The sequence below is a fragment of the Coffea arabica genome, chromosome 2c (assembly GCF_036785885.1).
Source record: "Coffea arabica cultivar ET-39 chromosome 2c, Coffea Arabica ET-39 HiFi, whole genome shotgun sequence".
Classification (NCBI taxonomy): Eukaryota; Viridiplantae; Streptophyta; class Magnoliopsida; order Gentianales; family Rubiaceae; genus Coffea; species Coffea arabica.
In genome coordinates this window covers 3,644,358-3,669,541 of record NC_092312.1, presented here as the reverse complement: position 1 = coordinate 3,669,541, position 25,184 = coordinate 3,644,358, and the positions used below count along the sequence as shown (strand labels likewise).

At 35.7% G+C, this 25,184-nt stretch overlaps 3 protein-coding genes and 1 long non-coding RNA gene across 8 annotated transcripts; 3 read left to right on the top strand and 1 right to left on the bottom strand.

The window, feature by feature from the left end:
* Nucleotides 1-134: 134 nt before the first annotated feature.
* Nucleotides 135-5,500, bottom strand: LOC113725413 (putative leucine-rich repeat receptor-like protein kinase At2g19210). The gene is made up of 13 exons (XM_072073657.1): nt 5,244-5,500; nt 4,614-5,169; nt 4,060-4,535; nt 3,220-3,370; nt 3,050-3,121; nt 2,832-2,903; nt 2,672-2,749; nt 2,290-2,456; nt 1,945-2,168; nt 1,578-1,704; nt 1,349-1,414; nt 1,029-1,218; nt 135-909 (listed from the first exon to the last, which is right to left on the bottom strand). Exons 1-13 carry the CDS (start codon nt 5,323-5,325, stop codon nt 504-506), a joined length of 2,667 nt encoding a protein of 888 aa, XP_071929758.1. The 5' UTR covers nt 5,326-5,500; the 3' UTR covers nt 135-503.
* A 1,270-nt stretch (nt 5,501-6,770) lies between these two features.
* Nucleotides 6,771-10,668, top strand: LOC113725182 (uncharacterized). The gene is made up of 5 exons (XM_027248188.2): nt 6,771-7,083; nt 8,107-8,248; nt 9,019-9,245; nt 9,491-9,748; nt 10,224-10,668. Exons 1-5 carry the CDS (start codon nt 6,793-6,795, stop codon nt 10,542-10,544), a joined length of 1,239 nt encoding a protein of 412 aa, XP_027103989.2. The 5' UTR covers nt 6,771-6,792; the 3' UTR covers nt 10,545-10,668.
* Nucleotides 10,669-13,445: 2,777 nt separating this feature from the next.
* On the top strand, nt 13,446-14,968 carry LOC140033770 (uncharacterized). The gene is made up of 2 exons (XR_011837677.1): nt 13,446-13,845; nt 14,427-14,968. It is a non-coding gene; the product is annotated as an uncharacterized lncRNA (long non-coding RNA).
* A 3,334-nt stretch (nt 14,969-18,302) lies between these two features.
* On the top strand, nt 18,303-21,912 carry LOC113725181 (uncharacterized). 5 transcript variants are annotated; one of them, XM_072073652.1, is made up of 5 exons: nt 18,303-18,535; nt 18,898-19,039; nt 19,762-19,988; nt 20,630-20,887; nt 21,306-21,912. In XM_072073652.1, the coding sequence occupies exons 1-5, from the start codon at nt 18,404-18,406 to the stop codon at nt 21,624-21,626; spliced, it is 1,080 nt and encodes a 359-aa protein (XP_071929753.1). In that variant the 5' UTR covers nt 18,303-18,403; the 3' UTR covers nt 21,627-21,912. The 5 variants fall into 5 exon arrangements, with proteins under 5 accessions (XP_071929753.1, XP_071929757.1, XP_071929755.1 ...); XM_072073656.1 differs by having other exon boundaries at nt 18,898-19,168; nt 19,737-19,988; XM_072073655.1 differs by having other exon boundaries at nt 18,304-18,565.
* Nucleotides 21,913-25,184: the final 3,272 nt, after the last annotated feature.

Here is a 25,184-nt window from a genome sequence, read left to right as displayed (position 1 = left end):
CCGATGACAACTCGGTCTTGATCTCGGCCGAGTCTTTGAACCATCTCAATATGTTTCTTCTTCTGCACCCCTCCCCCCTCCTCCCAAAAAAAATCCCAAGATCTGTTTACTAATTGGTACCATTAATGTATGCATTAAAAAAAAAACCTGTATGTATCATTTTCATTTATCTATGTGCGTTCAAATTGTACTAAGAGAAGGCTTGACAAGGTAACCCAAATCCAAGGCCTAACTGCAGCCATATGGGCCAACCTGACCCAACAGATTTAAGAGAAGGCTAAATTTACGGTGGTGGATGCAAAAAAAAAAAAGAAAGAAAAGAATGCAAAAACATTTCCTCATTGAAATGAACATCGGTTTAAAAATCTTAGTAATAAAATTTTAACTTGTGTAGGTGTTGTTGAAGCTCTTAATTTGGTACGCCTGGAATCGTGCCTGGTTTCTTCCCGAGCCCAGAAGAACTGTTTGGCACAGTTGTGTGATGGGTCTGAACTCTGATGGTTCTACCTGGGTCCAAGCTCAACGCCTAAAACGCCCAGGTTGACTTCAAGTAAATCCTGTGAACCTGTATCTTCCAAGCCTTCGGTTCGAGCTTTCTCCGCTGCCAAACATTCTGTCAACTGTGCTAAAACGTGAGCCATGTTTGGTCTTCTGTAAGAAGTGGGAGAGGCACATGCCATTGCTACTTCTAAAGCTTTCCATGCAGAGTTAATCTCGTACATCCCCTTCAATTTGGGATCAACAATACTTCCGATATCCCCCGTTGCTAGCAAAAAATTAGCCCACTGCAATATGTGGCGCTTGTCCTCAGTCCCTATGATTACTGGCCTGCCTGTTATCAGCTCTAGGATGACTATTCCCAAGCTATAAATGTCACTTTTCTCATGCAACCTCTGTGTTTCATAGTACCTGAGGTCAAAAGAACGAAGAGTAAATGATACAGTTGAAATAAACTATTCAGCTCTTTGGCTTGATGCAAAATAGCAAAAAACCTGAATAACAGTTGGGTGTTGGAAGGCATTACTCACTCTGGATCAACGTATCCAGGGGTCCCGACAACTCTAGTGGACACAAAGGAGCCGTCATCAATGGTAAAGACTCTAGATAGTCCAAAATCAGCCAGCTTGGCCTCAAATTTTTCGTTTAATAAGATGTTGGTAGATTTTATGTCTCTGTGAATGATTGGGGGCTTGCAACCATTATGCAAATAGTCCAGTCCTGCAAGCCATATTTTCCATGTAGTGAGTATCCAGGAAGTTCTTTTAAACAGAGAAAAATGTGCGTGTATGGAACTCAGAAGAAGGTATATATGTAGCAGAACCAAAGAACTGTGAAATTCTTATCTGACCTTGTGCTGCATCCAATGCAATTTGAAGTCTCTCAGCCCAGCTCAAGACATTATTGTCATCCTTAACTGCATAAACAGAATGGATTTTTACCATTCAACTGGTTAGTTGTTAGCAGATGATCACGAGCAACGAAGAAACAAAACAATCCCAGACATGAATTATGCCATTTAGAAGTTGAGCAGCTAATACTATAACGAATAAGGATAAGAAACATTAGTTCGCATGTACCTGAAAGAAGCTCTCTCAGGTTTCCATTGGCCATGTACTCGTAGACAAGCGCCATATGAGTGTCTTCATAGCAATACCCAACCAAACATGTCAAATTACGGTGATGAACCCTCGTCAGAAGCTCAGCCTGTGGTTGGTAAATATCTTAATTTAGGTCAAATGCTCAACAACGTGAAATATTTTATGCATTTGCAAATCTACATAACTGTTTATTAATTTGTGAATTAGTGTGGGTTTCTGAGGTTCCTCTCCAATTTCTCTGGTTAGAAAAGCAATTACGAGTTACAACTGACGACCGGAGTTGTATTGACAGGAATTTGAAGTTGGAATCCGTGATGATATGGGAATCGTAAGCAATCCAGTTTACCTCTGTCTGAAATTCGTTGTACCCTTGGGCAGATGACTGGGAAAGCAACTTTACAGCAACTTGTTGACCATTAGCAAGACCATGGTAGACTGTACCAAAGCCTCCTTTTCCAAGAACCCTCTGGAAATTGTTTGTGATCTTCAAGAGATCAGAGTACGTAAATTGTATGTTTTTTGTCTCCAAGAACCCATCTTTTCTGTTGGATATGCCACCCAACTTTCGACCTGGTGGAAACAGCATTTCACGTATTAGTGAAGGCATTTTTGTTGTCAAATCACGAACTTAATGATTATGTTATTCAATCAAAGTACAGACAACTTCTTCAATGAGCAGACGGTGCGATACCTGGGTGTTTTCCCCTTCTCAATCTCCAGAGAACAATTAAGACAGCCAAGAAGGTCAAGGATACGGAAAGTGAGACAACGAGTGGAACTACAAACTTCTTTGATTTCTTCTCTTTACACCGGCCCGATTGACAAGAATTTGAGGTTCCAACAGTATAGCCGTCAGCTCTACCAAAACATGGTAAAGAGAAAAGCAGTAAGCAACTCTTCAACCCAACAATAAATAGGAGCTTTCAAACTGTAAAAAGGTTTTTTGGAAATCGCCATTTCTATAGCAATCCACACGATGGACATGATCTGAAGTATATATACAGTACATGAGTATAGAAAAAAAAATCAGATCGTAATCATAAGATAGTGGCAGTCATGATATAAAGACAAACCTTAATTCCAGCCCATTCTTGGCCTTGTCAAGGAGTTTTTGCGGAAGTGGTCCTGAGAACTGGTTTCTTGACAAATTCCTAAAATAGGGGAACCAAATAGGATCATTTACTAAATCGCATGCAATGATTTTGGATAGTACAACATTTTTTGGTCACTTACAGGAGTTTCAAGCTTGGAAGATCAGCCAGAAAATCGGGCACCTGTCCTTTCAAACTATTATTTGACAAATCCCTGAAGTATTTAATTCATTAGCCAGTTAGATTGTTACTCAAACTTGGGTTAAAGCTGTCATCAGTTCACATGTTAACTGACATTGTTTGTATCAATCACGTAATAAAATTTAGATATCAGGACATTTACATAATACAACTACTCACAGGTTCTCAAGAGAACTGAGATTGGATAAAAAGGGGGAGATATTGCCCGTCAATCCACTGGAGGACAAATTCCTGAATGCAAATTGAACAAATTTAACAGTCAGACAAACTGGTGAATTCTGATCTTTTCATAGTAGATGAATATATTTTGATCGGAAGCAGACACATACAGGGATTTGATCCTGGGAGGATCACTCTTGTTGTTGGTGTTGATAAGGCAGTCAAGACCTTGCCACACATATGCTGCGGGGAGACAAGGGTCTCCTTGCCAATTTCTGTTATTCACTCCATATGTTGACTTGATATTCAGGATAGACCTTACTGCAATTTCAGAACAAGAACTTGAGCGGTATGTTGTTGGTAATCAAAGTGAAAAAATGCAGTTTCTTTAGTAATCAAAGTTGTGTGTTGTTGACAAATGCAGTCATATTACGGTCAGTACGTAAATCCCAAAAAAAGGGTGAGTGAATTTGATTGTTTTCATGCTGAATCTTTCAAAGTAAAATAAAAACTTGTTTCCAAATTGGTGACACCTAGGAGCTAGAAGTAGATGATTTGAGCCAATTAATTAACCGCATGAAATGAGGTGGTCAACTTATCCTTGCGTCAACATGCAAATACATGCTCGTTTTGCATGCTACCGCTAGGCGCTAACCATTTTTAATTTAGAAAATATTTAAGACCCAGTCAATATGGTCAACGTCAATCTACACAGTTTAATGCAATTTCGTTGTCATATTCCCTCCCAAAAAAAATAATAATAATAATGGAAGACTAAAAATAACTTCTCATTTCTGAATTAGTCATACGTTGTTTTGTTTCTTTTTTTTTTTTTTTTTAATTGATGGGCAATATCACCGATCTAAATCACTATAGGGTATGAGGTTTAAACTTCCGATCTATCGGGATTTTGAATCATGGCCAACTTAATTATTTAAGACAATTAGTTTCTAAACCTAGACATACAACACAGTGAAAAATATGGCAAACTAAAGCATCAACGCACGTACCGTCGATTTCATTTGTTTGTGATTGCAAGAAACGCTTGACAGAATAAACCTCCAAAGCATTGATGAGAGGTGGAAGAGTGGAATTCTCAGTTCTCACTAGTGAATAATCAAAACTTGCCTTTGTACCCCCTCCCGTGGCATAAATGGTCTCTAACGCAAGATACTTGGGAACTACAATTCCATTATACCAGTGTTCGTCCTTTAGATTGACGTAGAATGCTCTGGTTTCGTTGCTCTGTAGGTTTACGACTTCAGCAAAATGCAAGTAGACATAAAACTGTACTGTCGGATCAGGAGGCCTCCAAAAAAATTTCAAGGCATCACTTGCATTTTGCGGTGTTACGGCTGTCTGCATCGCTACCGCCGGTGGCTGGTAATTATTGTTTACGGCGACGGGGAGTGAAGTGCTTAATTCAGCCCAGTAGGATGGCGTGGGATAGGGCTGCCAGAGCCTATCAAATATATCTTCCGGATACCTAAAGTAAAATTTTATATGAAATTAGTCAGGCCACCAAGAAGCATCCAAATGAATGAAAAACGGGTTGGTTTATCACCTGATTACTTTCCCGGTGTCTGCTGGAGCCAAATTCAAACGGATAAAAGATGCTAGTGATTCACCAGTATTGTCGGTGGGATAAGCCTCAGGGTCCAGGGGCCGAAGCTCAAGCGAGGAAATAAAAGGTGTTCCGGCCCCGGTATTTACCAGGCAAACATGAGTATGATTTGATGAAGGGACGTGGATGATCTCCTTAGTCACTGCGATAGTTGTGCTGTTGATTTCCACCGTATCCCACATCTCAACTCCCAGATAAAGATCGAATGTTGGTGTCTGATTCTTGGAATCATAGTTTCCGTACAAAAAAGTGGCTCTAATCAAATACTTCTTTCCTTTGCCCTGAGCTACGCTAAGGCTGTAACAGTTCCTAGGGCCTCGAGGAAAGCTTCGGACAGTCCAGAGTTGGTGATCAACAGAGTCAGATATGTAATCTCGTGCTATATTAGAATTTTCGCCGCTGTCCGTGAAGTTTGCATCGGTGCTGTATGGAATGCCGGTTTTGTCGTCGCTGTAGTCGGATGCTTCGCGCAACCCACAATCTATGCTAATGAAATCTGCACGGAGAGAAGGCACAAAATTTTAAGGACTCGAAATCGAATGAAAGTAGACAAAAACAAGGCGTTCAGACCTGTAAGATTTTGTGCATGACTAGCAATAACTGCAACAGCAAATATGCAGAGGAAACAGGCTTTGAACTCGAGAGGCATCATTTTTTGTTGTCAAGACGCTTGTTTGGTGAGAATTGAGATCCCATTTGGGTTTTGATCATCCTATATTTTATACAGTTAATTTGAAATTGCAAAGAAGGTGTCAAAATGCCGCGTTACCGTTTAGTAACGGACTACGGTCAGACGGATGGTTTGAGAGAGTCTCTGTTCATTTGTTCTTGACTTTCCAGAAACGTACCAGATTCAGTCTAAATGTAAGGGCGGTGGACCGCTTGACTGGAACACATGGCATAGCTTTGACTAATCCTACAAGTGTTTTCAATTTTTATTTCCTTTGGTTTATTAAATTTTAGGACCAATTAATTAATTGACATGCACAGTACTACTTTTTGTTTTCCCCGTAGAACCAAAATCATTCATTTTGGAAACCACCAGTGAGGTTATGAAAATCTTAGCAGCGGGGCACCCTGTGGGGTTAAGTTCCCACATCGCTTGGGGGGGTTTGGGGGGTTTAGTAGTTAAGTGCTGCGGAGCACTTCAAAAGTTGCCGGCTTTTGAAGTGTCTTCGCAGAGTCCATTTATCGAAACACTCATACAAAAAACTGTGAGTTATGAAAGGGGAAACCACCAGTGAGGCCGCAATGGAGCCCAACCCAATAGGCACCAAAATGGGAAACAGATTGCCTCTATTTGGTCCGTTGCATATTTGCATTAATAAAAGGGATAATATCAGAAACCTCCCTTGAGGTTTCTCTTAATATCACTTGATACCCTTGAGGTTTTAGAAATATCACTTAACTCCCCTAATAATTGTAAAAAGACTATATTAGCCCTCACTTAACACATAATTCACAACATATGAAATAAAGGAAGCTCAAAATTTTTTTTTAAAAAAAAACAGAAATGGAAGTGACTTTCTTCTTTTTTGCCTTTTCTCCATCATTCTCACTTATTCATATATTTTAGATGTGTATGCAATATTTTATTATAAATTATAATAAATTAAAATTTATTTATTAATTACTTTTTGTGATCATGATAAAGTGGCGATATGATTTATTTGCTTATTTTGAATTGATTTTTATAATGATTGGTATAGTTTAATTATTTGACCAAGGGTTGAGAAGATAGTGGAAAAAAATGTAAATTCATAAGAAATCGATTTTGAGCATATAGAATTAAATTGATGCAAGTGTATTTCTTTTCAAATATCATTTTTATTTTTTAAATTTATATTTTTATGAGGTATAGCATTGTGATGTAGTAGTATTACAAGAGATTGCTTTTGAAGTGATGGTTTTCTTGAAGTGAACAAAGTGGTTTAAAAATATTTTTATTTAATAAGTGAAAGGATAGTTTAGGATTTTTAAAAATTTTGTTACGCAAATAACTAAAGTAAGGGAGGTAAGTGATGATATTAAGAAAACCTCAGGGGAGGTTTCTGATATTATCCCTTAATAAAAACACAGAGTAATTAGTTGGGGCATTAGCATTTGTCTTCCACAGCCCATGGGACTAACTAGTAAGTTGGCAATCCTTCGTCACCCTCCTCGTCACGACCTCCTTCTTCTTCTTCGAAGAAATCCTTCATTGCTACGTTTACCCCTCTTTACAGTTCCACAGCTGCAAGCCTGGTCGAGTCTGAGCAGTAGCAGTTACACTACTACTAGTATTAGCTTTCATAACAGTAACAGTAGTAGTAGTAGTATCAAAGGCGGCAGCAGAATAAAAGCTTTCTCTGAATCAGCAAGTTCAACAATGGTCAAGGCTATCAGGGTTCACGAACCTGGCGGCCCAGAGGTATCTGACAATTATATAATCAAAGTAAACAAACCAACGCGGACACAAAAACCCATCTTCTATCCCCCTTTAAACATATGATTCTCCGGTAGCATCTCGTAGAATCCGTTCTACTCAAGTAAAATAAAAAGTGCTGCTTTTCAACTGAAATTTGTGTCTTCCAGATCCGGAATGTTGTTAGCTATCTTAAAAACTCTCTGCAGATACCCGAGTCTTTAAGGGCCGCCTGTAATGAATTCGTTTCATTAGATTGAAAATCCTTCTTTTTCTTTTTGCATATGCACATGTCGTTCCTACTATATAGGTTTATTTTCTTATTCATTTTTCAGAAGTTGATTGGATGATCATAATGCTGTAAAACATAAGGGTTTTTTTTTCCCTTTTTCTTGTTGATTAAATAAAGATGTTCGAAATTGTTTCTTTGATTGTGTGACTTGATCTACAGATTGTCTTAATTTGTTTGCGCCTATTATTTAATGTTCCAAAACGGATGAAGGTTCTTTCATTTCTCTTTTAACCAGTCATTTTGGACAGAACAATTCCTGGGAGTCAAAGCAGCTTTGACTGTGGTTGATTTATGGATTTTATCAGGTTTCTAAGCACTGTATCATAGGGCATTTCATTACGCAGCCAGCATAAATTTTGTAAAGTATTCTGTATGAATGTATTGGACTTGTTTACTTAGCTTTAATGAAGTACCATTCCATTGTTAATTTTGTTAGGTGCTATTGGCCTTTCCTACCCCAAAAGCTAGCTCAAGGGATGCGGCTTTTCCCTCACACTTATTACCAAGCACCCCGCCCCTTCCATAGCCAATATGAGATAAACCTAACAAATTTTCTGTATGCCGTGTTGCACTTGAATTGTGATTCCACTTCAACTGATTGCTTGAATAACACTTGGATATACTTCTGCATCATCTGTGCCATAGCCCAGATGGCCTGATTTATTTCTAGTTTGAGTTAAAATGAATGAGTTTCATCCCTGATATATATATATATACATATTTTTTTTATATTATAGGTTCTGAAATGGGAAGATGTGGAAGTTGGGGAGCCGAAGGAAGGGGAGATCAAAGTGAAAAACAAGGCTGTTGGACTAAACTTCATTGACATATACTTCAGGAAAGGAGTTTACAAGGCAGCCTCACTGCCTTTTACTCCAGGTTTGTTTGGATTCTCCAAGTCACTGCTACTTCTGTATTTCTAGTAACTCCATTGTCTTATATTGCTTCTTAGTCGAATACTAAGATATAGCCATGGCCTATTTGGGATGATATCCCATTTTACAATTCTTTCTCTACCTTATGTATTTAGGAAATGTCATTTTTAGTCTCTTATTTGTTGGATTTGATGATAACTTTGTCTTTGGATACCTAGGAAGGATTTTGAGAAGATTCAAACCTTAAAAGTTAAAAATTTTGACCAGGGTGTCGTCCATGTCAATATCAATTTATGAAATTCTATATGACAATTTAGTTTTCAAGTCTCTTAGGATTTTGGAAGGGATTGTTTGTTACTCAATTCTGAATAGCATAACAAAAAGGTCTGTTTTTGTTATTTAGTTGGCCAAAATTTTCTTCCTAGATATTAGGAAAAAACTTTTATACCGGCATTTTCTGCCTTTTTCTTTACTTCTTAATAAAATACCTTGAGAAAAGTCAAAATAATTTCGAAGAAAACACTTAAGTGCACTTAGCCATTATCCATAATCTTTTTAATACTAGGGGCTCATGCTTGTTATTTGCTTTTACTTGTCAGCATGGTTAGATGCCATCTGTTCTTGTTTGTTGCATCACCTAGTATTATAAAACATCAAAGCAGAATTTTACTGTGGTATAAAATATCCTTGACATATTATAAATTTGCTAGCTTCTTTCCTGTCAATATTTTTTGTCAGAATATATGGAGACTTAAATGTGACACCAAAGTACAGGAATGGAAGCTGCTGGTGTGGTTATAGCTGTGGGGCCTGGGCTAACTGGCAGAGAAGTTGGAGACCTAGTTGCCTATGCTGGTAATCCAATGGGTGCATATGCAGAAGAACAAATACTTCCTGCGGACAAAGTAGTACCAGTTCCTACTTCAATTGACCCTATTATTGCGGCTTCTATCATGCTTAAAGGAATGACAACTCAAGTCTTAGTCCGTCGCTGTTTCAAAGTATGTTGCCCTGAACTTGCACAGATTATCCTATATGCAGGGTATTCCTTCCTGCTTTGCATGTACATGAGAGTATTGATATCACTTCATGGACATTTTACAATTTTTTTTTTTTGTCTTTTATTACAGCATTCAAGCTTGAAAAGCTGCCAAATAATTATCCTTGTCTACATCAAGGGATATCATTCAAGAAATGGCTGTTTTTTTCCTTGTATAATTGCTGACATGTAGAGTATTAATTGCAGGTTGAGCCTGGACACACAGTTCTTGTTCATGCAGCTGCAGGGGGTGTTGGGTCACTGTTGTGCCAGTGGGCAAATGCCCTTGGTGCAACTGTCATTGGAGCTGTTTCAACCAAAGAGAAGGCAGCTCAAGCAAAGGATGATGGATGTCAACATGTCATAATCTACAAGGATGCGGATTTTGTCACTCGTGTTAATGAGATAACATCAGGCAAAGGAGTTGAAGTAGTCTATGATTCTGTTGGCAAAGACACCTTTGAGGTAATTGTATCCAATGATGAGCAAATCTAGGCAATGTTCTAAAAGTACCTAAAGTACAACGAAACAAAATTATAACTTTACTATGTAGACCCGATCTGTTAAGTTACTGCTATCTAAAGTATGGTATTGAGCACGTATCAATCAGGAGATGATCAAGACACCTACATTTCCCAACATCTGTCCCCCCTCCCCCCAAGTCTCCAATCCCCAACGAAGAAACTGACTCGTACCAGGCTGTTCAACGAAGATCTCATATTTCTGAGCACTATTTCTGAGGCTGGTTCACAAATATTAACCATACTTGAGAACATCTTTTTCTATGTTGAGTAATCTGAAACTAATGAAATTACACTTCAATTCATTATCAATGTTCCTGACTGTGTACTGTTGTTTTGATCTGCTGGTTTTTGTAATCCAAGGTCTAACTTGAAATTTATTTGGTGCTGTCTTTTGATTGCAATATTTTCTGCATCAGGGGTCGCTAGCATGCTTGAAACCCCGTGGGTACATGGTTAATTTTGGGCAGTCGTCGGGTATGCCAGACCCGGTACCTTTGTCTGCTCTTGCAGCAAAGTCTCTATTCTTGACTAGGCCTGCAATGATGCAATACACTTCAACTCGGGACGAACTATTGGAAACTGCAGGAGAAGTATTTGCTAATGTAGCGTCAGGTGTGCTGCGGGTTCGAGTAAATCATACTTATCCCTTATCCCAGGCTGCTCAGGCGCATTCTGATCTTGAGAGTCGAAAAACGTCTGGCTCTGTTGTTCTCATACCAGACGCCGTTAATCTGTGAGAACATGGTAATGTTTTCATTGATGTGTAAAACTCAGTTGTTGATTCAAGGACTCTACCGCATTTGTATTGAAAAACGTCTATGCAGCAATAAAATGGATTAGACCTATTAATGTTTGGGTTGACATGCTTAACTGAAATTGAATTTGTCACAACGGTTCTCTAATTTTATGCCCCGACGTAATAAGTGAGCAGGTGCCACACTTTCCACGAAGGGATAAAATATTTCGTGGAAGCGTGCAATTTGGAGGTGTTTAAAGTAGGCAACTCTGGACGTCTCTTCGGATTGTTTTTCCTTCGCCGGTGAAGGCGCTTGACAGTGAAAAACTTTTAGAAGCCTCTTAGATGAATTTTTCCGTCCATCGGTTTTAAAATTCATATGATGTTCAATTATTAGTGTGATTTGATAATATGATGTCCACATGAGATTTTGTTACTTGGTAATTTGTATAAAGACCGTTGGTGTAATAGAGAGAAAACAATTAGATTGTTAATCAGAAAATGCCCGTCCTCTGTTCCAACCTCTCTTTTGTTTCTGGCTTCGGGGTCTATTTTGTTCTTTTCTTGCGGGAGACGTCTGTCCGTCTTTTTGTTATCATAAAATTAAAAGCTTTGTGAATTCATATGAGAATTGTTTGATTAAATTAGAATTGTCAATGGCGTCGGGCTAGGCCAAGTTTGGCTTGTTTGGTCCGAGATAAAGTTCGATAAATCCGAACTTTCAAAAAATCGGTTTGAGTTTTGGTCTAAAAAATAGGTCCGAAATAAATTTGAACTAAGTTTGGATCTCATTAGTCTCAAATCTGATATAGGTCTGGCCCTTTAATTACCTATGTATATAATATTTATATTTTGATATTATATATAATTATATATTAAAATATATTATTGCTAAATACTAAATATATACAAATTACAAAATACAAAAATACATCTGAAAACTCCTCTACTAGTTTCCTTGAGAGTTAATATTAGTAATGCATAATTGAAAACTCTAATTTTTCTTATTGGTTAAGTAAATTTTTCTGTTGGCATAATATTAGCTGATTTTTCTTTTTTGTCTACAAACACAAATCATCAAGCATGTTTAGATTTAAATTACAAGGTTATGAAGAAATTGCAACATTTGAAAATTTATTACTTTTTTTCACATATTTTGAACGAATTATTTATGTACTTTTTAAGAACTATCACCTGTTCATGTTAAATTAATTTTAAAACTTAATAATTATATTAAGAAAATTGAGGAGTAACAAATAAGTTTGAGCTAAATCCGAATAAGGCTCAAAATCCAAATATTTTTGTGAGTTGAATATAATCTTTACATTTATTAACCGAAATTCATGGTCCAACCCGAAAGTATTATAAATTAAATGAGTTGAGTCTGAGTTTATGAAAATCCAGCTCATATGGCCCAATTGACAGGTTTAGATTAAATATTATTTTGAGAGTCTACATCTTAATATCACAATCTTCACAAATTTAAGTCATCAAAATTTTGATTTTAACGTAAGTTTTTTATCATTTTTTTTATCTTGAATTAATTACGTAATTCATATGTGATCATTTTTTAGGGATAAAAAGATTAGATATCATCCTTTTTATTCATATTTATTTTTGTTTCTAAAAAAGTAGAATTTAACTCAAATTATATTCATTTTTTCTTAAAAATTTTGATTTGATTTGATTTGATTCATTTTTTTGCGCCTAAACAAGTGAGATCTGTCATTTTGGTACTTGAACAATAATCACATGTGAGTCACACAATAAGCTTAGATTTAAAAAAAAAATTGAAAATATAGATTGGAATCAAATTTTACTGACTTTTAGGAATGTAAAATTAATATTTTTAAAGTGAAGAATGAAAAAAATTATTTTAAAAATATGCGGGAGTTTTTGAACGATTTTTCCAAACTTTAAGTGAGTTCTGTATAACGTGATAATCTTTAGTTTTGACGCCTAAAAATGTCGAGTTCAAGTTCTTTCGTGGGGTCAAACTACTAAACAGTAATGCGGAAAAATGGAAGACTCGTTTATGATGTCTTCGAGTTCATCGCCAAATGCTCAAAAAAAAAATTTCGCTTGAAAAAGTTCATCACCAAAACAGCCCCTTGATAGGATCACAGATATTTAACAGGTAATAGGGGAAATTTTTTTTTTTGATTCGCGTGATTCAATTCCTATACTGAAAAGCAAAAATCAAACATGTCCCAGTAATCTTTTTTGGATAAGCCAATGATGAGGGAAATAAGCAACAGCCAATTATGCAAAGCAGCAACTTTTACCATGACCTTTCATGGTCGCTTCTAGCGTGCAAGTGGGAATTTCTTTCTATTATGAGCTGCAGACGAATCGAGCTGCTCAAGTTCTAGCTCAGAATATTAAGCTCGTTAATTTGTGAGCCGGCTCGCGAGTTTGGGTATATATATATATTTTTTTTTTATTTTTATTTAATAATAAAATTACGTATATTATATATATATTTTTTATTTTCATAGTAAAATTACGTATATATCCTTAATATTTTATTATTTATTAAGAAAAAAATATTATTTTATTTATTTTTTAAAAATAAAATAATTATTTTTTATTTTTTTTCGAGCTCGAAATTTGCCGGCTCGTCGAATTCGAGCTTGGTAAAATTTAATCGAGACTCGATTCGATTAGTTCAAAACTCGACTCGACTCGACTCGTTAACACCCGAGAGTGCTGCAATCACAACAACTCTGCCTGGGACTATTGTGAAAAGCTTACGAGTCCACGTAGGCTTAGGCAACCGGAAGGCAATCATAGGTAGAGGTGGCAATTTGGATTGAAATCCATTTATCCATCCATATAATCCATAATTAAATGGATTTGGATTATCCATTTATAGTATTGGTTTTAAATGGTTGATCAAAGTAAAACCATTAAATTAAATGGATTTATATGAATTATCCACAAAAACCACATATATCCATTTATTTAAAAACCAAAAAAAAAAAAAAAAGGAAATGACTAAAAGTCTAAAACACAAGAGCCTGCTAGTTTCAGAGTCCTGATGTTCTGTCCCTTCTTGCAACTCTCCAAAAAATTGACCCAAAAGAAATTCCAAATATACTTCTGTTCTACGGCCATTAACCTCCATGCTATCACACAACAACGAAACTACCACCCCAAATTTTGTGCAAATCAGCAGGTAAAAAAGCACAGGTCCAGCATCATGTTCAAAGACATGATGTTCAAAGACACATATGCTAGCATTTTCCAATGATTTCAAGTACCCAAGGCTGGGCAGCGCCGCGCCATTGAGTTGCCTTCAGGTAATTATATAGTTCTACTTTTACGGTCAAAAGTTTCCTCAACTGGTACGTTTACAAGGCAAAATCTATACCCCTGAGAACTATGCTTATTATGTTTATGAAGTGCTTGATGAAATTCCCCTGAGAACGTTGAATTCAATATTTGTCTTGCATAATATGTGTAACCATATAATAATCAGAGTACCTGGCTAGAAAATGTCGGCCATTATCTGTCTAGAACCTGTTCTGCAGATGTGGTTTTTTTTTTTTTTTTTTTTGTCGTTCTGAATTAGGCCAAGTTTTTGTAACTTTAGTTGGACGGTCTCTTAAGAAGCTGCGGGATGCCTGCGGGGGATCGACTAGGATAAGATAAAGTAGCTATTTATTGACTTTTTTTTTTTTTTTTTTTTTGGGTTCACCATTTGAGACTTGCAACTTATGTGGTGTAAACTAGCTAGGAGGAGGAATTCAAAGTTGGTATCCTGAAAAATGGGAAGAAGTTAACTTGCAATGGCTTTCGAATGTCAATTTGTCTTGCTGTTTGTTGCCAGAAATCTTTCTGAAATCTTCATTGTATAATCTTTCTGGCACGGAATTGTCAGTTCTGGACTATGTGTGGCTGCAGTTTTCTGGAGCTCAATGATGGAAGGCCCTTTGTTCGTGTCTTCTTTCACTCCTTTGGGACTAGTATTCACTACCCTTGCTGGATCCCTCTTTCTAAAAGAGGAGCTGTGTTTGGGAAGGTTATGATATGGGGAAAAGGCAAGGAGGCAACTGCATCTCAAGATGGAGAAACTGAAAGCAGGAGGGATGAAGTAACCGATGGTAGCCAGGCTGCGCCTCTCATTGTCCCCGGCCATTGCACTGATTATCAAACAAATGGGGTTCATCAACAATTTAAGCATGAACATGTTTTACAAGCTCGGTTAGCATTGCCAAGAATTGATTGAATATTGCTGAGCCACTGTATCCTTTTCTTTTTCCTTTTTTTGTCTTAGCATTTTCTGTTAAAACAGTAGGCGAATGGATCTGAATTCTGTTTCTGTAATTCGAAAGATGAAGAGCCACTCTCTTCTCAGCGCATTTTTTTAGCTTGTCAAATGTAAACTATCCTGAAGAGTTATAATTGCTCTTGATTGTGGAACCTGCATAATTGCTTTAGGTGTTTTGCTTTTGCGTTCTTCCTTCTTTCAGTTCAAGCACTGAGCTACAAAATCTCATTGAAGGCCACAAAGTTATCCTTATCGATGCCTCTTAAACTTTTATCAACTCTAACTGATGTATGGAAGAAAAGGAAAAACCTAAAATTTGTCCTCCTCCTTGTCCAAATATATCTAAAATTTACAAGTACATAAAAAAGTATCTTCATATTACAAGAAATGGTAATGTAAAAAAAAAGTAACAAAAATATTTAAATGGATTATAAATGGATAATTGGTTTTTATTTAATCCATTTAGATCCATTTAATAAATGGATCTAAATGGATTGGATAAATTTCATCTACCATCCATTAAGTCAAAACCAATTATGAACCATTTATCCATATTGCCACCTCTAATCATAGGTGAATTACGTAGCAGAGGAATGTGGGACTTTCTAAAGGGGTTTTTTTTTTTTTTTTTTTGAAGGACTTTCTAAAGGACTAAATTGCATATATGTATGTAAATTTGATTGGGTTGATAAATTAATCATCATCTAGGTAAATGCTCAATTAGGAGAACATAAAGAACCGAGAGACAATAAGACATTAAATGCCAATTTGCTTTTCTCAAAACGTGAATCCGATGCCATCATTTTCTAATTTTAATAATATTTAATTTCTGTGCGTATGATTATAAAAAATTCTTTCAATTTCTCTTATGATGGTCAACTTTATTGCTGAACCAAGTAACTAGAACTAATTATTTACTAAAAGTTTACTATTCACTCTCACTATTATTAGTTAAATGATAATGGGTTTTTGTTTGAACCCATGAAATGTTTGGTTGTAACTAAAAAAATATAGGTATATCTTTTATATTTTTTCCTTTTTTTTCTACTTCTTTTTCTTCTAAATTTTCTTCACTCTTTCAATTTGTTCTAGTATTTTTAAAGTTTATATTATACTGGTGTACATGACATTTATAAGCGTATGCAAGTAATTAAAAGGGTTATTATCACTTTATCTCCCTTAAACTATATCACTACTGTCAGTTTACTCCTGAACGTGATCTTTTAGTCACTTAACCTCCATAAATAATTTAATTCAACATGTCAATAAATCTTGAACAAAAATACCCTTTTATTCTATAGCATTACTACATTATTATTGTCACTTTATTTCTTTAAATTATAGTGATACAATCGTTTTAATGTCTAACATTATTTTTTAGGCATTTTACCTCATTGTTAATTTAACTGGTATAGTAAAAAAATTTTAAAATGTATTTACCTTTTTTTATATATAATTGAAAATAAAAAAGTTGGAATGGTTATTTTTCATTTTTTTTCACTTTAAAAGATCCCCAAACATAAAACTAAGAGGGTTTTTTTCAAATTTATTTTTTCACACTTATTAATATTACAAAAAGAAAAGGATATAGGAAAGAAGAAAATATAAAATTAGATTTTGCAAAGAAAAAAAAATAAAAGAAGATTCTAACATTATTGTATTACTTTAAAGTTGTCGGTATTAGGATTGGAATTGAGTGATAAACAGAAAAATAAAATGATTTTAAAAAATATTTAATTCTTTCTTATTTTTATTTTTTGAAAAAAAATTGACCCCTCTCTCTCTCTCTCTCTCTCCCTTCTAATCTTTATATATATTTTTCAATATTAATAAGATTACCAAGAAAAAAGAGATTAATACTTGCCACTCTAAATTTTTTATTATTCAAAGAGGAGAGTATTTTCTTCTAAAATTTATGATTATTTTGTCTACAATCTCAATTCTAGTTTCTTGAAGTACTATGTTAATTAAGTTTATGATTACTCATCTATAAATTTGATATTAATTTAAAAGTCACCATGTTACATATAAGATTACTTATCTAATTTCTAAATTTAAATTAAAATCTACGAGGCCAATTATGTCATGATTCTGGTTTCTTGAAGTATTGTGTTAATTATGTTTCTAATAAATCATCTATAATTTTGATTCTAATTAAAAAGCTACTATCTATTCAACATATAAAGTTAGAGAGATTGCAGTTAGTATAAATTTTTTAATGTCATTTTTCAAATTTTCTATTTTATATTTAAAGAAAAACTAATTTTTGCTTTGGCTACTTAATCACATTTTGCCAATATAACTGTTGTAACTACTCTAGACAATGTTTGTGTTTTAAATAATGTGTTGGATCTCACCTCTTTACTTTATCGTCAAGTGCATTTGTTTGGATATGTATATTAATTTGAACACGAGATTGTAATTGACATTTATCTAAATATCGTTGCTTGGTCGTTTCAATGGATTTGTTATCATTAAATAATCCATATCACAACAAAATCTTTTAATTTAGCACTTACTTTTAAGAGTAAATTTTGATTTTTACTATAATTGGTTATCCTTATCATTAGATAATGTTAATATTTAAAATTCTCAAATTTTGACACTATTTTACTAGTCAAATTTGTGATTTATAGTATGCCATGTCCAGTACAACTAGTTATGGAGTTAGAATTTAAGTTGGTAACTATTTAGTTATTTCAATAGTTCAAACGTTCAATTTCTGAAACTTTTGTATGATGTGATTTATGTTTATGATTATTTTATCTATAATCTCAATTTTAGTTTCTTGGTGTACAATGTTAATTATATTTATAATTACTCATTTACAAATTTTGATATCGATTTGAAAGTCACCATGTTGCGTATAAGATTACTTATCTAATTTCTAAATTTAAATTAAAATCTACCACATTAATTATGTCACGATTCTGGATTTTTTGTAATACTATGTTAATTATGTTTCTAATTATTCATCTATAATTTTGATTTCAGTTAAAAAACCACTATCTATGCAATATAAAAAGTTAGAGGGATTGCAGTTAGTGTAACCTTTTTAATGTCATTTCTAAACTTTCAATTTTATCCTTAGGGAAAAACTTTTAATTTTTGCTCAAATTATTTAATCACGTTTTGCCAATATAACTACCCTAAGTATTATAATTACCAAATTATTATAACCTTATAAACCAAGATTCTTCAATAAATTTATAATAAATGTATTTTTGTAAAAAATAAAATTTATATAAAATTAATTCCTTTTAATTATTTATGCATATAATTACTCATTTACGTCAACTAATAATTAAATTTAAATAGTCATAATTCTTTTGTCAAGTTAGCATTTATAGTTTAATACATGACTTCATTTCCACATATCTCCAAGGATTATTGCATTTGACCAATTTGGCCTCCCCAGTAGGCCAATTTTTGGATGCAAACAAATGCCCATAAATTGTCCAGGGACTTGCATTTTATTTCTCCTAGAAATACAATGGGATCTCCTAGAAATACAATGGAACTCATAATCAACTCCTCCTACCCGATATTCAGTAATTCATTTAATAGCTGCATCTGACCGGCCCACAATGATGTCTTGGCAAAATATCCTTTGCTCTTCCCACCATGCACAGATGAGTCAGCTTTCCACCATAGATGCAACCACCGCAGCAATAACTATGGTGAAAACCATCAGGGTTCACGAACTTGGCGGCCCAGAGGTATCAGTGAACGTTTGATTGTGATCCATGGTGAAGTTATCTTGCTTGTAAAATTCCGAGACTTGTTAGGCCTTTGGTTTTGGGTTCATTAGATTAAAGTTTATTTTCGCTAAGCAATACTAGTAGCTCCTTTATACTATTTCTTATGGACTTTTACCAGAAGCATTCATAACTCGGAGAATCCATGAACTTTTCTGAAGATCTCGTAGAGAGTCAAAATTGTTTCTTGCACAAGGCAAAATTTGGTTTCCACTTGCCTGATTCCTTAAGTTCGTTTTGCATACAGTTCTGCATCACGTCTCTAGCAGCCAATAGCCTGTTTTATGGCTAATTTGAGCTGATTGTTCATCTCTATATTGTAGGTCCTGAAATGGGAAGATGTCGAAGTAGGGGAGCCAAAGGAAGGAGAGATCAGAGTGAAAAATAAGGCTATTGGACTTAACTTCGTTGATATTTATTTCAGAAAAGGAATTTATGATGCCCCCTCACTGCCCTTTATTCCTGGTTCGTTTGGCTGTCTGACCAACCATAAACTCTGTTCTTTAGCTGCTCCATTGTGCTGACTGCTGGTTAATGAATTATAAGATGCCTATTTGGGTACATATCCTGTCATCCTGTGCCACAATCCTAACTGTAAGCTGAGCTATTCTTGAAGAATGTCATCTTTTGCTCTTGATCGATTCTAGGAAAGCTTTGTCTTGTCATTTAGGAATAAATTTGAAAAGATGCGAAGTTTTTGCATTAGTAAAATACCTTGGCAATAGTAGGAACGGCCTTAAAGAGAGAGAAAAAAAAGACTTTAGGAGCAATTATTCATGCTTCATGCATAATGTTTGTAATACAAAGGTTCTGCTTGTTTTTGGCTGTCACTTACTGGCATGGTGAACAGCAAAAACCACTATGGCTCAGTAGATCAATATTAGCTGACATCAATGGCATGCGAACCAAATTCCATTTGTGTAATGACCTCTTGCCATCCAATAGAATATGAACTTCAAACTACTCAGCTTATTAAACTATGGTAAAGTGGCCACAGTTGAGTTGCCCCTTCTATAAGTCAGGGTGGACTACCTCATAAGTTCCATTAGGCCATTGGTGTACGTAATCCTTTACATGTTATAAACTTGCTTCTTGTTATATTTGAATTTTTGTCAACAAGCATTTGCAAATCCTCATCTTCCCACTGTTGGAATCCATCCAGCAAAAAGCTGAAATTCTAAGTACAGGAGTGGAAGCTGTTGGTGTGGTGACAGCTGTGGGGCCTGGGACGGCTGGTAGAGAAGTTGGAGACCTTGTTGCCCATGCTGGTCATACAATGGGTGCATATGCAGAAGAACAAATAATTCCTGTTGACAAAGCTGTAGTGCTTCCTCCTTCTATTGATCCCGTAGTTGCAGCATCTTGCATGGCTAAAGGAATGACATCGCAATTCTTGCTCCATCGCTGTTTCAAAGTAGGTGGACCTAAGCTTAACTTGGAAAATCCTATATGGTTCCTCCCTACTTTGGATGTATATAAGTGTTTGTCATGGGAATTCAAAACATATATTTGCTGTTACTGTTTATAAGAAATTGTTCATTCAAGCATTAAACCTAACCACATGATTAAGCATGCCTACCATTCGTGTCATCTCTGCTACAAAGATCTTTCACGTTGAGTATGATTTGGTGTCAGTCTCATGCTCAAATTATCTTTGAAATACTTTTAACCCTGATAGAGTGATATGAACATTTTATCGGTGACATACATTTGCCGTGCGTGAAGGAGAAGAAACTACTTGACATTTTTCCTTTTGCCTTCTTGGCCTACAACTGACACTTTTCAAAGTCTGAATCTGGTAACTTGAGAAAGCTGCTTTTTCTTTACATGTGTGTTTGCCTTTGTATGCGTCTCTATCAACTCTGTTTTCATTTCAAAACAAAAATTTGATTAATTTATCAAATACCTCAAACTAAGACGGTTTAAAACTCAGGGTCATATTAGGATAGTCTGCATCTACAAAATGCATTTCCTTGTCTCCAGCTTTGGCCTTCTAAGATGGGAAAAATATTCTACATTTATTGTCTTTGAATAATTGCTTGTAGAATTTTACAGGTTGAACCTGGGCACAATGTTCTTATTCATGCAGCAGCTGGTGGAGTTGGGTCTCTGTTGTGCCAGTGGGCAAATGCTCTTGGTGCAACTGTTATTGGAACTGTTTCAACTCAACAGAAGGCTGCTCAAGCAAAGGAGGATGGATGCCACCATGTTATAATCTACAAGGAGGAGGATTTTGTCAGTCGTGTACATGAGATAACATCAGGCAAAGGAGTTGAAGTTGTCTATGATTCTGTTGGGAAGGACACCTTTGAGGTAACACACTCGTTATTTTCGGATCATGATCACTACATGAAACAATTGCTGAATGAAAATGAAGCAAAAAACAATACCAGGACTGCACCCTGCAGATATCAGCCATTAATTTCACTTGCTACCATCTAATATTTGACACTATATTTTACCCTCACCCTCAACCTAATTAAACCAACTTAATTTTGGGCTTTTCCAACCAAGTCTTATTGCTTCCAAATGTTATTTGTGAGACTGGTGTCGAAATGGTAATGTATTTAATAGTTGAGTAATCTGAATCTAATGAAGTGATGTATTAATTCAACAATCATTTAATTGATGTGATCATCTTATTCATGTGATCGATTGGTTTATGAAAGCGAATGTCACACTTGAAACTTCTTTGTTGCTGGTGTCTGATTGTCAAGTTTCTGTTGGTCAGGGATCACTAGCATGCTTGAAGGCTCGAGGGTACATGATCAGTTTTGGGCAGTCGTCGGGGATACCAGATCCAGTTCCTTTGTCTGCTCTAGCAGCGAAGTCTCTATTCTTGGCAAGGCCGTTGCTGAGGCACTACATTTTGACTCGTGAAGAGCTGCTGGAAACTGCTGGAGAAGTATTTGCGAAAGTGGCATCAGGTGAACTTAGGGTCCGTGTAAATCATACTTATCCTTTATCCCAGGCTGCTGAAGCTCACTATGATCTCGAGAACCGTAAAACATCTGGCTCTGTTGTTCTTATACCAGACGCCGTTGATCAGTGATAGCGTGGTAATGGCATCTGCAAGTGATACGTCGAGCTCAGTATTCATTCCACTTCTCTGTAATGTATTATTTTTAGTGAGAGAACTTTTAGGCTGCATGTGAGGAGAAATGGTTTGAATTTATGGGCTGGGATGCGATGTATTTAGGCCTGAAACATTTAGTCGTCACTAATAATGCTACAGAAATAGTGCCGGTGACGAGGGTTTGTGTGCGAGATGGGCTTTTTCTTGTAATGCCGTAATTTTGGGTTGGGGCAACAGCGATATGCTTTATGGTGATTGGTGAGTAATGGGTCTATGCTAAGAAATGAATAAGTAGACTCTCAAAACACAAGCTCGCAAAAAGTCTATGCCAAGCAACCACTGAGCTTGGATTGGTGTCCGCCAAAGAGGGTCTTAAGTCCTTCCTTGAAGGACTGTAGGTGGGAGTTTAAATATTATTTATAGCAAAAAAATTTTAAAGATTGTGTTAAAGCATTCTTTTAGTCCAGTAAATTCTATACACCTACTAATTCCTTATATAAGCTTTTTTAGACTCCTCCTCCCCTATAGTCTAGAATAGAATAAGTTATACAATTATCATTTTGAAAAAAAAAACAAAAAGTCTATGCCAAGCACTTAGATTGCAATGATGGTAGTGTAGCAGATTAACTTTTTCTATACAGTGAGTGATAGTATAGTGATTTTTTTTCATACGAGCAATTATAGAATTATGTTACATGTATATGATTTGAATTTTAAATTTAAATTCATATAATGCAACATAACTTAAACTTGTTAGTTTGAAAAAAAATCATACATTTTTAGGGTATAAAAAAGTTACTCAAAATTAGCATGCCATTTTCTATTAATTAATAGGTAATAAGTTCTGAACTTTTAGGTGCACGAAGCCAAGAAATTTAAGGGCCAAGCACAGATTTTTAAGTACAAGTAGAAGTGAAGTCTACGATCGGACAATAAAATCAGTAGTCCAGAGCCAGCCTCATAGGTCTCGCCTTCTTTGCCTATTGGATAATCGGTCCCAAGATCCAACTCACATTGGGCCTAGTGCCCCAGGTATGTGTTTGTGTATGGGCAGCTGTGGTCACAAAGCTGAAATTAGAAGTTTCCAATCGCCGAAGTAAACAGTGTACAAGTTGTACTTTTGTATATAAAATGCTACTTCTTCCATTGGATATTGGTTTTGTAAAGAGCAAATTATCCGGTTAGCCACTAAACTTTTTCAATCGTTGAGTTTTAGTCAGTCAACTATTAAAAGTCTGGTTTTAGCCATTAAAATGTATAAAGTTAAGACTTGAGATCATTCTGTTAGATTTAGTCGTTAAGTTCTCTAATGCGTCTGTCGGCGTGATTTTCAAGACAAAAAAAGAGGTCAATTTGGGAAGTTCAACAGCATCTTCTGGATGGCAGAGAGGGGCAACAACCCGTTCCCAAAAACTCCCAACCTCCCAGCCCTAAATTACACTGCCTCAATCGATGGAATCTCCCCATGGCTCAAAGACTCAGCAAGTGGGTGGCAGAGATTCGAGAGAAGGAAAAAATAAAAAGGCCAAAGAAGACGAGAAGGCTTTCATATCATATGCAACGGGTGGTGGTACTGAAATTTGGAGAGGAGAGGAGAGGGAGGTAACAAGAATGAAAGGCAGACTTGAGGGAGGAGATGCCTATAGATGGTCGAAGTTAAGCACAGGTTCTTCGGTTGCTTTGATCAGATATTCCCGATCTGCTATTGAAGCTATATAGAGTAGTATCAAAAGATAAAAGGGATAATTTCAGAAACCTCAAGAGGTTTACAGGGTTGTTTGTTTGCATTGAAATGAAATCATCGTCAGCAGCGTAATTACAGAGAGGGGCAACAACCTATTCCCAAGAACTCCCAACCTCCATGCCCCAAATTACACTGGCCTCAATTCAAGGATCTTTACTACTCCCCCAAGGGATTAGCAATTTAGGGTTCATTCCAGAAAACCTCTTATGGGGAAATGAAATTTGCTGGCACGGCTCTTGGTGGCGTTGAGTTTGGTCCTACTACTTCTTCTACTCCAAGCTGGGCTTCTTCCATTTTCTTCTCTCTTGTAGTTTCTCTGATACTCTGCCTTTTTTAGGTTTATACAATAAGAAGAAGATGATGCATATTGAACTTCCTAAATTAACCCTTTCTTTTGTCTTGGAAATTGCGCTGACAGACAGACCGGTGAACTTAACGACTAAAGCTAACAGAATGGCTTCGAGTCTTAAATTTATACATTTTAGTAGCCAAAACCAAACTTTTAATAGTTGAATGACCAAAACTCGACGATTGAAAAAGTTTAATGGCCAACCGGATAATTTGCTCTTTTGTAAAATGATTGTTTGAGTAAAATAAAAAAAAGTACTAATGATTTGCAAAATCACCTTGATTTCAAGAAGCCGTTTCACAAAGGGTATTATAGACAAATTTGGCCTTCAAATTGTGACATGTTGTCACGTCATTTTGACGAGGGATGTTAGTATAATTTTTAAAATTAGAAGAATGCTAGGTGAAATTGTCAGAAATCCCAAGAGAAGTTCCAGCAATTATCCAATTTTATGATCTAAGATTAAAGCATGAGCAACTTCTACAAATTTTATATAAAAAAAAATGTTAATCCATTCATGTCTGCGAAATTCTATTGAGATCATAAATAATTTAGAACCTAGATATGAAATACCCGCCCCAAAGTCCAAACCTATAGCTAGCCAAAATATTGTAACTCTTACTATGATATATAATTGTGCACATTAGTAAAGTTAAAGTGTATTTGTAGGACGTACATATGTGCTCAACATCAAAATCGAGTGAATTGATTCCTCATGCATATTTGACCATAGCAACATTTTAGCCCTTAAGATTATACAATTTAAGCTATATATCCGTAATACACACTGCATCGTCTTCGATTCAAACTTTTATGCAGAAGGTGGACAAATTTTGTTTAATCAACTAAAGAAATGAAAAAAAAAAAGGAGGAGAGAAAGAAAGAAAGAAAAGAGGAAAGACGCCATTTTGAAATTGCATGCATGGTGCTGCTGTGATGGTGGGAGTGGAGGGATGTTTGTTTGGGTGGTGATAAATGTGATGAAGGGTAAAATTGGGAACAAAAGTAGGGTGGCGGGGACCAAAACAGAAAGAGATATTCCCAGAATCGCAGCGGCAATGACACGTGAGATTGCTACAGCCTACAGCACGTATGGCAATGCAAATGAAAATGGTAGTGCCGATGCATTGCATGCTTATATACATACACACACACACATATATATATATATATATATATATATTTGCTTATAAGCATCATTTCCGTCTCTCTCTCTCTAAAATATCACCATCACTTTCTGGAGAAACTACAGTATATGTAGAAGATCCAAGGAGGCCTTTTTTCTCTTCAATCATTATATATATATATATCCTACTACAGTTCACGAGATTGATTAACCTGCAGGCTTGATTATTTTCCTCAAGAGGTACCACTTTTTTCCATTTCCTGAGTATATCCACGGCTCAGGGTGGGTTTTGGTTTCTGAAGCATTTTTCTTCTC

Excerpts from the sequence above, each read along its gene's own strand:
- LOC113725182 (XM_027248188.2), top strand. The coding sequence starts at position 6,793 with ATGGGACTAACTAGTAAGTTGGCAATCCTTCGTCACCCTCCTCGTCAC. Across the intron at positions 8,249-9,018 it reads CTCACTGCCTTTTACTCCAG|GAATGGAAGCTGCTGGTGTG; the intron begins GTTTGTTTGGAT and ends ACCAAAGTACAG. Across the intron at positions 9,246-9,490 it reads TAGTCCGTCGCTGTTTCAAA|GTTGAGCCTGGACACACAGT; the intron begins GTATGTTGCCCT and ends TATTAATTGCAG.
- LOC113725413 (XM_072073657.1), bottom strand. The coding sequence starts at position 5,325 with ATGATGCCTCTCGAGTTCAAAGCCTGTTTCCTCTGCATATTTGCTGTT. Across the intron at positions 3,122-3,219 it reads CCTCCCAGGATCAAATCCCT|GAATTTGTCCTCCAGTGGAT; the intron begins GTATGTGTCTGC and ends ATTTGCATTCAG. Across the intron at positions 2,750-2,831 it reads CTTCCAAGCTTGAAACTCCT|GAATTTGTCAAGAAACCAGT; the intron begins GTAAGTGACCAA and ends CCCCTATTTTAG.
- LOC113725181 (XM_072073652.1), top strand. The coding sequence starts at position 18,404 with ATGATGTCTTGGCAAAATATCCTTTGCTCTTCCCACCATGCACAGATG. Across the intron at positions 18,536-18,897 it reads ACGAACTTGGCGGCCCAGAG|GTCCTGAAATGGGAAGATGT; the intron begins GTATCAGTGAAC and ends TCTATATTGTAG. Across the intron at positions 20,888-21,305 it reads TTGGGAAGGACACCTTTGAG|GGATCACTAGCATGCTTGAA; the intron begins GTAACACACTCG and ends TCTGTTGGTCAG.